The sequence below is a fragment of the Malaya genurostris genome, chromosome 3 (genome assembly GCF_030247185.1).
Source record: "Malaya genurostris strain Urasoe2022 chromosome 3, Malgen_1.1, whole genome shotgun sequence".
In the NCBI taxonomy this organism is placed as follows: Eukaryota; Metazoa; Arthropoda; class Insecta; order Diptera; family Culicidae; genus Malaya; species Malaya genurostris.
Window position 1 is genome coordinate 83624918 of NC_080572.1, and position 13224 is coordinate 83638141.

Here is a 13224-nt window from a genome sequence, read left to right on the forward strand (position 1 = left end):
TCTCAGCCCTGTATGCTACACTAAGGAAATATTATTCTTTACCTAAAACAATAATATATCTATATCGATTTTTCCGTCATATTTGTATGGTTTGTCATACATATTGAATGTATTGAGATGAATTTTATTTATTTTGAATTCGTGACATGTGACATAGGGGGGGTGGGGGCTCTTTGCTTTTGTGACGAATTGTGACAAAGGGGGGAGGGGGAGTAAAAAATCGTCAAAAAAGTGTGACGTCTTTTATGGACAGCCCCTAAGAGAATGCGCTTCATCGAAATATACGGATTCATCGAGCATGCGGATTACTGAACAATCGGTAAAATGTCGTATTGCCGATCTCATTCGGCATTTCATTATACCGAGCTCGAGAATCAGTTTGAAGTGTGTAGCCGATTTTTCAAGTGATTGCATAAATTTTCCATATAAGAAAGGTAAAAATAATAATTTATAATTTTTTATCCTTAGAGACGTACGAACTAGTGTAGAATACAAGTTTGGTAATCTTTGGGACGAATGATAAGGTTTGCCAGAGCCGGTTGAAACTTACTCACATTTTTTTTTTCGCTGAGCCTCGGCAAAATAATTGCCAAGATTTGCACCTTCGAATACTCGGTAATCATCTCAGCAAAAGATCAAATTGCGAAGTCTCGGCAATCTCAAATTTGGCAAATGTCAGCTTTTACCAAAATTGTCAGCAAACAGTTTACTGTCTATTCGGCATAACCTTTACTGAATGTTCGGCCAAAGCAACGAAGTGAAATTAAGCTACTAAGCCTTCAGCAATTGAAAGTAAATCAAAAAATCGTTTTTTAAATTGTAAATATGCAATTGGAGATCAAGATTTCATTCTATTTCCATATAAACATACCAATCATACAATTGTAAAACTAAACACCTTCGACATATCCTATAATGACTTCTCGACAGTGAAAGCAGAATCTGGAAGGAGCTTTCTTTAAATAATCAACAATAATTTGAGATTATTAGACTTACAGATAGATCTTTTGGACTATTTCCATTTATTCTAATGATTGTCTAGCCAAATTTCGAAATTTCGACAAACGCATTTGTTGATTTCGGGATAAAAATCAGTAAATCTACTCAACGAATTTCGGAAAACATAATATTGATTACTGAGCAATCAGCAAATTTGTGTGTTGCTGATCTGTCTCGGCATTTTATTTTACCGAGCTCGAGAATTGGTTTTAGGTGTGTAGATGGTTTAGATACTTTCAGTATCCATGGGGGTATGCAAATCAGGACAAAAATTTCTAACTGGCTAATAAATAGCCAGTAAATTTCGGTCATTTCTGTGCGATATTTATGAAAATATCGGTCATTTTATGTGCGCATCTGCGAAAAGTATCAGTTTTATTCTTAATGATGCAACTAATAGCGGCTTATAGTGAATTTAATTCATTTATAGTAATCAGAAATGATTTTTGATTTATAATTATTGTGTCCGAACTGCGTGTACTTTATTGTTGTTGGTACTGCCATCATTTCAACATTTTCTCTCCTTGGAAGAAATACTACGGTGGTCACGTGGACATTTGTTTCATTCATATTGCATTTGCATAATTTAGCTTGGTTGTTGGCTATTCTACGCAGGCGTTGGCGTTCACGATGGTTCTATACTCAACAATACTGAAATGTAACTACTGAGCTCTGGCATGTAAATAGATCAGCTGGGTCACTCAAAACATGCGCTAACTGTTTGATTTCGCATGCGCAACATGCCGAAAGAAACTGATGTTGCCTGCCGTTTCGCTTGAGTGGTATCAATTCAATTCTGATCCAATTACCATCGATCATGACAGGATTCGAGGAAAACTTTCAAATTCTAATTTCTGAGGAACTCGGTCGGTAAGTGGAATATTTCGGCACAGTCTTGGAGAGGAGAGTGTTGCTGTTTTATTGAACCAGCAAAAACTGTAGCTCAATCAGAATTTGATATAGTGCTATAAAAACTATTACTATGTTAATCTGAGCAGTGTTACACAACATGAACTCATGGCACTTTTTCAGATTCGTGGTAGCCAAACGCGACATCGCACGTGGGGAGCAGATCTTACTGGAGCAACCCTACGTTACTGGACCATATTATGATGCCGACATTAGTTGTTTAAATTGTTTTAAGGAATCGTGTTGTACCTGCAGGTATTATAGTTTTTTTTTTACTTACAGTAGTTTCCAGTGACACAGAACTTATTTCGTATTTCAGCAAATGTGGGAAGGCACCACTTTGTTACGATTGCCGCGAACATAATGACGCTGAGTGTGATTTTTACCGGGAGTCCAATTTGGATAAAAACTTCATCTATAATCATTTCAACGTGATCACCCCGATCCGATGTCTGTTACTCTATCGAATCGATCAGGAGCGGTACAAAGAGATGATGTGCATGGAAGCCTTTTTGGATGAACGTCGTGGAACGGAGATCTGGGATATTCATGACAAATACGTCGTAAGGCCTCTTTTAGAAAGTGGAGTTTTCGAAAATTTTGAAGATCTAGAGGTCACAGGAGATTTGATTCAAAAGATTTGTGGTATCCTTGATGTCAACACGTTCGAGCTTCGTGGTAACGCGGATAGTCCAGGATTGCAGCTGCTTAGCTTGGCTCGAGGTTTATTTCCTAAAACTGCACTAATGACACACAGCTGTGTCCCCAACACAATGTTGTCAATTGATGGATATTCAAATGCACGGGTGTACACAACAAGACCAGTGAAAATGGGTGAAATACTTTATAACAGTTACACTAGAAGCTTACTGGTAAGTGATTTATCATAACAGTGTGTGTGTATGTTCAAACTGAATCGGATATATTTCAGGGAACATATGATCGTCAAACTCAACTAAGAGAAGGAAGATACTTTGCGTGCTCTTGCAAACGGTGCAATGACCCTACGGAACTGGGAACGCATCTGAGTTCCATACGGTGCACGGAATGTTCAGATGGACTTTGCTCATTTTACACGGATAAGTAAGTTACATGAAAATTTTGGAAAAAACTGATTCACTATAGAAACATTTTGTAGTCCAAGATGGGAATGTAACAACTGTCAAAAACTACTCACACGGGAGTATGTGAATGAAGTTTTGTGTGCCGCTCGAAGTGAAATAATGGAGTGTTGTAAGTAGGCATATTGAATATGAGTTATGTTCTTGTACCTAAAATTCATAACCGCTTCGTCTAAAAACTCGTGTTGATAATGCACAAATTATGTCGCGCTTCAAAAGAGTGATAACGGGATTTTAAATACTTTGGCGAATTGTTGATGTCGCATTTGAACGAATTGTAAAGTTTTCGACTGTAACCAAACCAAAGAGAGTACTCCACAAAGGTAATGCTTCATAAGTTCGAAAACGAGGAAGAGCACGAAAATTCCCAGAACATACAACTCTTGATAATTAATTTTACTACCGATTCGTATATAAATTGAGTCTGGTAAAGACTGCGGTAGACGCTGACTACGTTTCTTTTGTTTTCGTAGTTCGTTCTCTCTGCGTAAATGTTGGATCTAGATTTGTAGAAAATATAACTTTTACTGCTTACGATTTTCATCGGAAATTTTACGAAAACAGATGATGTTTGCATACAATGTGTATCATGAGGAAATAAAATTACATTCCTATAGCCAAAACGTGAGTCCAATTCGAATCAATCAAACTGTCATGAAGTGGTTATTGTCAGGTTGATAGAAACTGAAAATACTGGGGTGGAATCATGTAAGGTGATAAGTGACTATCACCTTCTGGTGATAAAGAGGTGATCACCAGAATGTTTGGAATCACCGTAGGTGATCACTTTTACTATCACCATCACCGGTGATTGAGCCAACTTCACTCCATTTACCACCTGTCAAGAAACGTCAATTTTTCAGGAGTAAAATATGAATGTGGCGTATACCGTTGATATTAGGAGAAGTAACATATGAAAGTGGCGTATACCCATATAATATTTTAAAATCAAAATTTTTATTCCTATAATTTTCAATCCTTCTCATTAATACGATTAATATGATTTGTATGGATTGAAGAGTAACGTTGAAAAAAATTACCTGCGCACAAACAAATAAAAAGATTCACTTGTTGGTTTAATTTAGTGCCGATTTTTATTTTTCAATGGAAATCAATGTCACAGTCAATTCTTTGGGATAAATTTGCTAGCTTTGAAATGACACGAATTGTTAGATCTTCTTGGTGTTTCACAACGGATGGCATTCCTCTCGAATGAGAAAGATCCGTAAAATAATTTCTTGTATAGTTTTCATTCACTTTACGATTATGGCATTTCACAGAGCTTTCAAATGCTACCTCCATTTTGGAAATTTTACCCACCGGTACTACGAATATCCACTATGATTAGCAGCCACTAATTGTCCAAAAATATTGCCTTATTTAGTTCAACTCACAAGAAGAAAATTAAGAACGCAGAACAGACTGATATATTGCTCACCAAGTCACGGCCATCTAATTCTACTGAAAATGTTAGCATAGATTTTTTATGTTACGTTATGTGCAACAGAAGATGTCTACATTCATAAACTTATTACTTTTCCAGAAAGCAATTTATCTTTGACTCTACGAATACCCCAATGATATTCCTTCAAATAACAATTACAACATAAATGAATTGATTTAATTGATAAATACTACCGTTTATTTTCATTTTATTAAAAAATTATCCTCTCCGACCAATATTGGTAGGTTGTTTATATCAGTGGCTTAAAATTCTCCTAATGGACAATAATTTATAAAGCCACTTCTCGAAAAAACAAATCACTACTGAAAGTGATAACTAAAGTGCCATCACCTCCATTTTGACATGGAGGTGATTAAATCGTGGTGACTATCACCTTACGTAATGCCAACGTTTGATAGTGATATTAGCCTCTCAGCAGTATTGACAGATCTTGGTGATAATCACCTTACATGATTCCACCCCTGCTCTAAACCAAAGAGGCGAAATTTGTATAATTACTAGCTGAATTACCCGGCGTTGCTCGGAAATGTTTCGTAAAGGCAAGGCCACAAAACAATCTAGAAATTGCCCTGCTCACTGAAATACTCAGATCGTGAAACACAACTTAAACGGCACAACTTCAGAATTATTCCGATATGTTTTGCCTCAAATATATGTTAGAGAGACAGCATCATAAAATCAAAAAGCCCTTTTCTTTTCGAACATTGAATAAAAAATAATTTTTAATTATATCCCAAACTACGGTCATGGAGAAGCCTTAGACATAATCGAAAAACACTTATTCAAATCTAGTATGTCTCATTCATACTGGATATGATTTCTCAAAAGGAAATCGATGACCAATGAAAATTAGATTGATCAAAAATCAGTTTCCACAGATGAATCTGAACAACGGCCAATGGGAACATTAAACTATTCATTTGAATGTAGGTTTGTGAAAAAATATTTTTTTCGTGTCCGCGAAAATCTTCTGCAACCATGCTTGGAATTTACCCTTCAATGTTATCTTTCCCTTCCAAGCAGCCTTAATGACCGTGTAAGGTCGGTATCGATTCCCAACTGACTAGGAATCTAAAACGATCTAATTGTCCCGATAGTATAAGTTTATCAGCAACTAAGAATTGATCCGTTTGTCTCCTGCTCATGGTTGTAAAAAGCCGCATGGCTTTGCCATTGCAGATCTCACAACTCTCTGTTACATCAGACCCTGTCAGCTTGGGGCGAAATCAATCTTCAGATCAACAACGCCATCGCACGGCATCACATTCAGCATGTCATGTCAATTGTATGGGTGCGCAGCCCTGCTATTTTGGCGCGCACGAAGTTGACATTTCTCTCCCATACTTCTATGTATGAGATTCGATGCGGACTCACCTGAGGGCGACATGCTCGCGAAAAAGGATGTTGCCAATGATATGTTCGAGAAATGTGAGAGCTGGATATCTTTGTAATATGATGTCTTTGGTTACAGTTAGACTGACTATTGGTAACATAGATGGAAAATATATCTATTGGTCGACATATCCGTCGCATAACCTACATTTGTATAGGCTTCGAGAAGGTTGAATCGCACATCACACGCCATATGGGACATCTCAGATATAAATTTGAGAGATTCTGATCTGATAAAGTTGGTCTAAGAGTGGGTCGGTCGTGAAAAATTTTCATCCGGATTTATTCTGAAAATGAAAATATTATTTCTATTTCTTGCGACCGAAAACGCATTTCTAATCAAAATGTGTTCTAGGAAAGTTAATAAGTGAAAGGACATAAGATTCGATTGAAGTGAAGTTTGTAAGGCTGGAACCGATTGAAATCCAAAGCTAAAACGACTGGGGAAAATGCCTGAAAACTGTATAGAGAAGATTGAACGAAGTATTTACTATTCTAATTGGTATCATCATATCTCCAGTATTTGATTGATATTCCCAACTTCAATTGGACTCTTGAAACATGTTCATTTTATAAGTAGTTATTATAAAAAAATTTCAAAATAATTTTATTTGCCTTACGAAGCTCGTGAATAGGTGTGGAATAGAACTTTGGCATTACAAACACGAAAACTTGTATTTCTTCTGAGATCTATTCAAAATTCAACTCACAGAATAATGCGGCTGTGAATCAGAAATCAAGGGTTTCTTTTTTCTAATTTCGTTCTTAGTATTTCTAATTTCGTTCCAGTTGATTGATCTACTGTACGAATCAGCATCGAAAAGATGGATTTTCTCCGTCATATGAAAATATTATTTCCCTTCTTGCCTTGAACTTTTGAATCGAGTCGTATACCATTCGACTCACCCTGTCGTTTATTTGAATACAACTTCCGGTTCCAAATTTGCATGACGATCAGTAGAAAATATTCATTTCAAGAACATGTTTCTACACATAGCAAGTTAAAAACGAAATGAAATCCTCTGAAGTAGTCATATAAAACTTATGTTGTTTACGTCTTTTAGTTATTGGTCATAAAAATTGATTTAGAAGATACTGGTTGTTAGCTCCCGGTTCCGAAAGTATCGGGAAAATAGTAGTCAAAATTTCAAATAACTATTTACTGAAAACTAGTATAATTTCAATTATTGTGGTGATGTCACATTGGGGTAACAATGATCTACTCTTGGGAATCCTGCCTCCAGATGGTAGTCGGCAATGGTTGGTGGGTTGAAACTTATCTCGGTGACGCCGGCACATATTGTCCGTGTGGGTCCGCGGGAAACAGTGATCCGCACGCTAATCGTCATCAAGGACTACCCTTGGTGAGCCACGGTTGTAGTGTATTTTATAGACGAGAAAAATAGCAACAGAGAGAAGTAAATTATGCAGAAAATGGCTTTAACATGGGGAGTAAAGCGAAGGCAACTAGAGCCGGCAAAAAGATCTTATTAGTTGACAGCAGAGATGGCGAAGAAAATTAATTCCGATGAATCTCAAAACTTTTCCTATTTGAAAGCTCTGTTTGTTGCTGACCAAACAACCTTAGTTCCCGGTTCCGGAAGCACCAGTTCGAAAACTTCAAAATAGAGCTCATTTTATTTTTACAGTGATGATCGAATGGAATTTCAAATTCTTGGCTGGATATGATAATTTATGCCCGAACAAACTTTGTATTTATATTCAATTATATTGGAAAAGTATTATTCAACAAACAGTTTTTTAGGGGGACGGGTATAGCATAATGGGATAGTTGATGCCTTCCACCCGACCCACCCCCAGTCGATGTCTTCGAATCCCAACCCCGCACATAGGGTTAGAAAGATTTTCTTGTCCGAAGAGGCGAATGACCTTAAGATTTTAAAACCTCTATAATTAAAACAAATAGTTTTTTTTTCAGAAATATTTTCAGCCCAGTCAGTTTAGTTTCAATCAGTAATAATATTTCACCAATTGATTATAAATATTTCTACGTATTGATTTGAATGTTCGTAGCCATGTATTTTCAATTGTTTATCATTGAAATGTTAAATAATAGCTAGCAGTGTCGTATTTTGTCTGCTAAAAATTTCCGACATGCCGGATTTTCCTACCATAGACGACGGTTTTGAAGGAGTAAGAGATATGTCAATGGGAAAGCATCGCTCTGATTGGTCAATCAATGCAAAAGCCAAGTTGCTGAAAGCACGCGAATCTATAAATATAAGCGAAATTATAGCTAACGGTTCAGTCCTACATGTAGCATGCTAGAGGTAGGTTGTTGCTAGACAGCAAGACAAAAAGTGCCATAAAACGATTTGAAGCTTTAATTGGTATGCTCTGATCTTGTGTCATGCGAGTTCGGATGAAATTCCATGCTATATCGTTTTCACCTGAGAAATTTGCAACTACCCCAGGGTAAATTTTGAGTGCTTAAGATTAATTTCTAATTTATATAAGATGAACTCGATTAATAATGAGAAAAAGTTTATCGCTTCAACCGAAATCGCAGTATGGTAGTAATGGCAGAGAAACTTAACGCTATAAAAATAACTGCGTGCATACCAAACTTGAACACAAGCGCGCGAAGAGAAACGAAAGCCGTATTGTAAATATATACAAAGATATAATTGCATACATTTGGGATTTTGATGTAATTTCGTCGGCTTTAAAACAAATACAAATCAAGACAAAATGAGTCTATATTCTGGGTTCGGGTGTTCGACGTTGGTTCCTAATAAAGATCAACCTAAGCAGACTCTAGTTCAATTGCCTATTCAAAAGTGTGACGATTTTTTGAGCTGTTTGATTGAAAATGTCGATCATTAGAAATTTTTGATTATCTAGTTCCACATCAATGGCTCAAACAACCCCAAGGGGCTGAACCTTGTAGTTTTATTTCGATTTTTTTCTATCGAGATTGTAATAGATAATGATAGCTATCGTTAAAATACGTTGATACTACGCAATGTTAATAACAGAGATGATATAGATCGATAAATTGAATAAATATCAGAAAAATACTTATTTGTTTGATCACCTATAAATTTTTGATCACCTAACTTCTGATAACCGATAGAAAGGTCACATAAATTATTGATTTTTCTCGCTAGCCGGCTGCCCAGAAGTACCAATATAACCAATTAACCATTTTGCGGGGTAACTAGTAATGATAGTAACGCTAGTTGTAGCTTGTTGTTGTGCTCAATGGGAAAAATCAAAGACATTGGTTTCTTTTAATTGAAAGTTGTGGGCTTCCTTTCTCGAACCGAAAAGTATGTGACGCTTTAAGTCTTATCCATAGTGAATTTATATCGCAAGCAAGCACTTGCAAACTGTACTCAATTCCGAAATTTAGTGTGACATAATTTGTGCGTAACGCCTGAATTTCAATTTCAACGAAAATGTATGTTTGAACAAGTTGTTCTCTCTTAGCTTCTGAAATCCGAGATTTGGAGAAAGTTATCGGTAAATACTCGCGAATTTTGAATCCTTGTCACTCGCTGGTACTGGATGCAAAGCAAAGTCTGGCCGGTGAATTGCGTAACACCTACATCTCGTTCGATCCAGTCAACGTTCCGAAGCAGGTATTGAAGCGCAAATTTGAACTATGCAATGAAATTCTTGGTATTATACGGATACTGGAACCGGGAGTGTCTAGACTAACGGGAATCGCTATGTATGAATTCCATATGGCTTTAGTACAGCTGTCACGAAGAAATTTCGATACAACTGAAATCAAATCGCATGAATTACTGGTATGTATTACGATAATTCCTAATGACTGTATTAATTACTAAAGAACTATTCTGTTAGGATAATCTAGTCAAAGCAGAGTACGAGCTAAAACAGGCAGTCAGTATGTTGTTGTTCGAAGATTCATCCACTCCAGAAGGTCAACTAGCTAAGCGGGCCATGCGAGAACTTAAAGCGCTACGCGATGAAATTGCTGAGGTTCGGGCAATGATCGAGGATGAAAATTTGGACAAGCAAGATCAGTATCGTAACCGAAGGAATGGTAATGCAAGTAGTAATTATAATAAGAAGAAAAAATTTACCAAACGGCGCTGAACCTTCATAATGGTGGACTATGATACTATTTGTAGTAAAACAAGGATCTAACCGGACTCTAACATCCAATTCGGCAAGCACATAAACATTATTTGATGATTAGTTTAGTAAATGCTAAAAAGCGCACCGTTTTATTACCCGACTAGCAAACATTGCTCTTGTACTGTACATCATAACTCTTCTCGTAACTATTTTTTACGTTCGTTACGTTTCACAGCAGTGTAATTCATTGAATTAAAATCGAGTACGAAACAACTCGAATGAGCACATTGCAATATCAATCAGAAATTGGAACATATCTCAATCGTAGTTTTGGATAAATTCCTCATACAGTTATTTGAACTCCCATCAACAGTTGTTTTTATGATAACCTTGGAACGCGTATAGTTTTCTATCTAGCATGCCAAGCCAACATAATTATTCTTTAACAATTGTGAAACATACAAATTTTGACAAATTACAATTTCTACTTGGGTACTTTCAGAGGAATCGCAACGCCCTTTTCCTAACTGTAGTATGTATTGCCAACTTCTAATACATATTTGCACATCAGTCAATCTAAGGCCTTACCCTCGGCATCTTAGAGCTTTAGCAGTGTGCCTTTAAATATATTATTATTGAATAAAAAAAATCTAAGGCCTAACAAGTTATTTTCATACTTTACTAGAAACTGAATTAAAGAAGTGAAAAAAAAATCATCGAATCAGCTAAGAAGGTAAACGGAAAAGTATCTCCCAGAGACGCCACTCAATGCAATAAACTATCATCAATCTAACTTCTCTAATGATTTCTTGAAAATGTGGTAAATCAATCTCTACATTTTACATAGCATTTACATACTGTACTCCAGTTGTTATACTATTTTCTCTTTACCGTCTGCTTGGTAAAGATATTTGAGAATTATTTCGTCTTTAGGTTGCATATGTGGTACCCCGAATCTGAACTCTAATTTAAAATAATGAAAATGACAGCATATGCAATAAGTCAATACAAACTTTTCATATGGTTCCATCTGCAAATGAGAACCATCTATGTTTCATTTACTTTAAATTCTTGTGATATATTATTTGAGTTTACATTTAATGTCATAGTATGTAACTACCTTGATTGAAACATTAGGATGGCAACCCAATAATCGAAAGAGGAAGCTGTCATTTGCAGATTGATTTGTTTGTTATAGTGTTACATTCAGCTCACACCAATAACTTAGTTTTCAGAATTTGAAATTACATTAGTTATTTTCTTTGTAGACGAACATTGTACATTTCCCAATCAATATTTCTTAGTGAAGTCGAAAGGTACAGTATCACTAAAAACGAGCTAGTAAATAATCCAGATGTGAATAGCACTGTTAAGCAGAGTCTATGGTATATAAGAGTCATGCAAAGAGAAAATATCTCAAACTGGTGCCTCGGTCACTGAGCTCTGTGTTTGTATTTGCTCTGGTAACGATAATATTTTTGTGAACTTCAAACGACTTTTTATTAGTAAATTTTCTGGGTTTTGATGTTGTACACGCATCCCTCGATCAATGCTACAGATTATTACGATCTAATTATAAATTTCATGTAATTAATGCATTAAACAAAATCGTGTACTAAATTTTTATGCCATGATAACAATACTCCTCTTGATTTTTCAACTACAAAGTAATGTTCATTCATTTTTGGTCGTTTGGTGTCCCAATGATGTTTCTATTGAATCTTTTTGGCTTTACTCTATACGCGACTCTTATTATAACAAGGACACTGCTATTTAGAAGATCCCTGTATCCCAAGAAAGTCCATTCCTCATTTTATTAAAATAGGTAATTATTTGGTTTGAAGTTTATTATTTTTTAAAATCTTTCTTATTCAATAACTCTTTGAATATACGGATTCAAAGAGTTATTCAATAAGAAAGATTTTCTAGAGATTAACGCAAAAATAACAATTTTTTATCAAAAGGGCAGACTTTGCATAAGTAAATAAATCTCCTTGTATGTGCCTGTGAGTGGAACCTGCAGAACGCAATGAACTAGCGCAGTATTTAAGATGTTAGTAAAAAAAAATTTCTCAGTTGAACAAATAGTAATTAAACGTTTTAAAATTATTTTCACCATCTGGTATTTCGATGAAAACTACTGTAAATAAGAAGAACGATAATCGATAAAATACGTTGATTTTAATATACTGTAATGACAACAATGAAATTAAGGTAGCGGCACGAAAAGGTACTAACAAAACAGGTGTTTAGATTTCCTTTATTTTATTTCACATAATGTGAGCTTTAGCAAAAATGTTGAATACGTTAAGTAATTTTGTTGAATAAATATCCATTTATCTAATATAGCATATAAATGCCATCATTTCACATTGGAAACTCGCAAACAATCTTTATTCTTTTTTGTATTTCTTCATCTTAAAGAAAACTGTAAAAATACATATTTTAAATCCCTTGCTAGTGATGTTCAGATGATTAAATTTGGAGAGACATTAAATGAATGTCACCGTGGCATCCGCCCTGGGCGCAACGTTTTGAGGAGGGGTGACAAACCAATCCTTGGAAACTTGCTCGTTCAATCGAACGCTCTGGCGATGGAGTGTTGTCTATCTTTCTTGCTCACTAAACCAAGGCCAAATTTCCTTAGTACGCCACTGGTTTTATTTATACCTTAGGTACTATCTCAATCAATTGAAAGAGATATGTGTTATTTCAAAGGAATAAACTGACTATGGTTAAACTGAGTTTCGATTTAAAGAGAAAAGAAAGAAGAACTGAATGCTGCCCATTCGGTCAGCCAGAGTTGCCATGTAATATTTCCAAAAATCTGTTTCAGACGCAAAAACTTATCTGTATCGTTGCTGTATTTCAATCTACACAACATTGTACCACATTGGGTTTCAATTGAATGGAATGAAATTTTACTGCACTAAGTACTACAATTTAACGTGAACTATTCAAATGGACCTAAAAGCCTATGACAGGTTTTCTTTGCTTACTTTTTCTTTCGATGATTTCTGCGTTATTATATAATGTTATATACAATTGTCATTCTACACTAATAGCAAGTAAACAGGAAAATTGAACATTTATTAAGAGAAGAGAAAGTAAATAATGAGAATCTGTCATTCACTTTCAGGCCCATTTCATATCGAATAGATAATTTAGATTTACTTTTTTTAATAGATACAAATGTAAACAGCTCTTTGTAATCTGTGTATTTATCCTAAGAAGAACTAAACTGTTGAATGTCTTTGATGTTAAGCC

General features: G+C 35.5%; 1 protein-coding gene across 1 annotated transcript; it reads left to right on the top strand.

Annotated features, from left to right (window-relative positions):
- The first annotated feature begins 1455 nt into the window (after positions 1 to 1455).
- LOC131434514 (SET domain-containing protein SmydA-8-like) lies at positions 1456 to 13165 on the top strand. Its single transcript, XM_058601267.1, has 7 exons — positions 1456 to 1869; positions 2032 to 2163; positions 2228 to 2780; positions 2840 to 2991; positions 3047 to 3141; positions 9340 to 9662; positions 9721 to 13165. Exons 1-7 carry the CDS (start codon positions 1817 to 1819, stop codon positions 9973 to 9975), a joined length of 1563 nt encoding a protein of 520 aa, XP_058457250.1. The 5' UTR covers positions 1456 to 1816; the 3' UTR covers positions 9976 to 13165.
- The last annotated feature ends 59 nt before the right edge of the window (positions 13166 to 13224 follow it).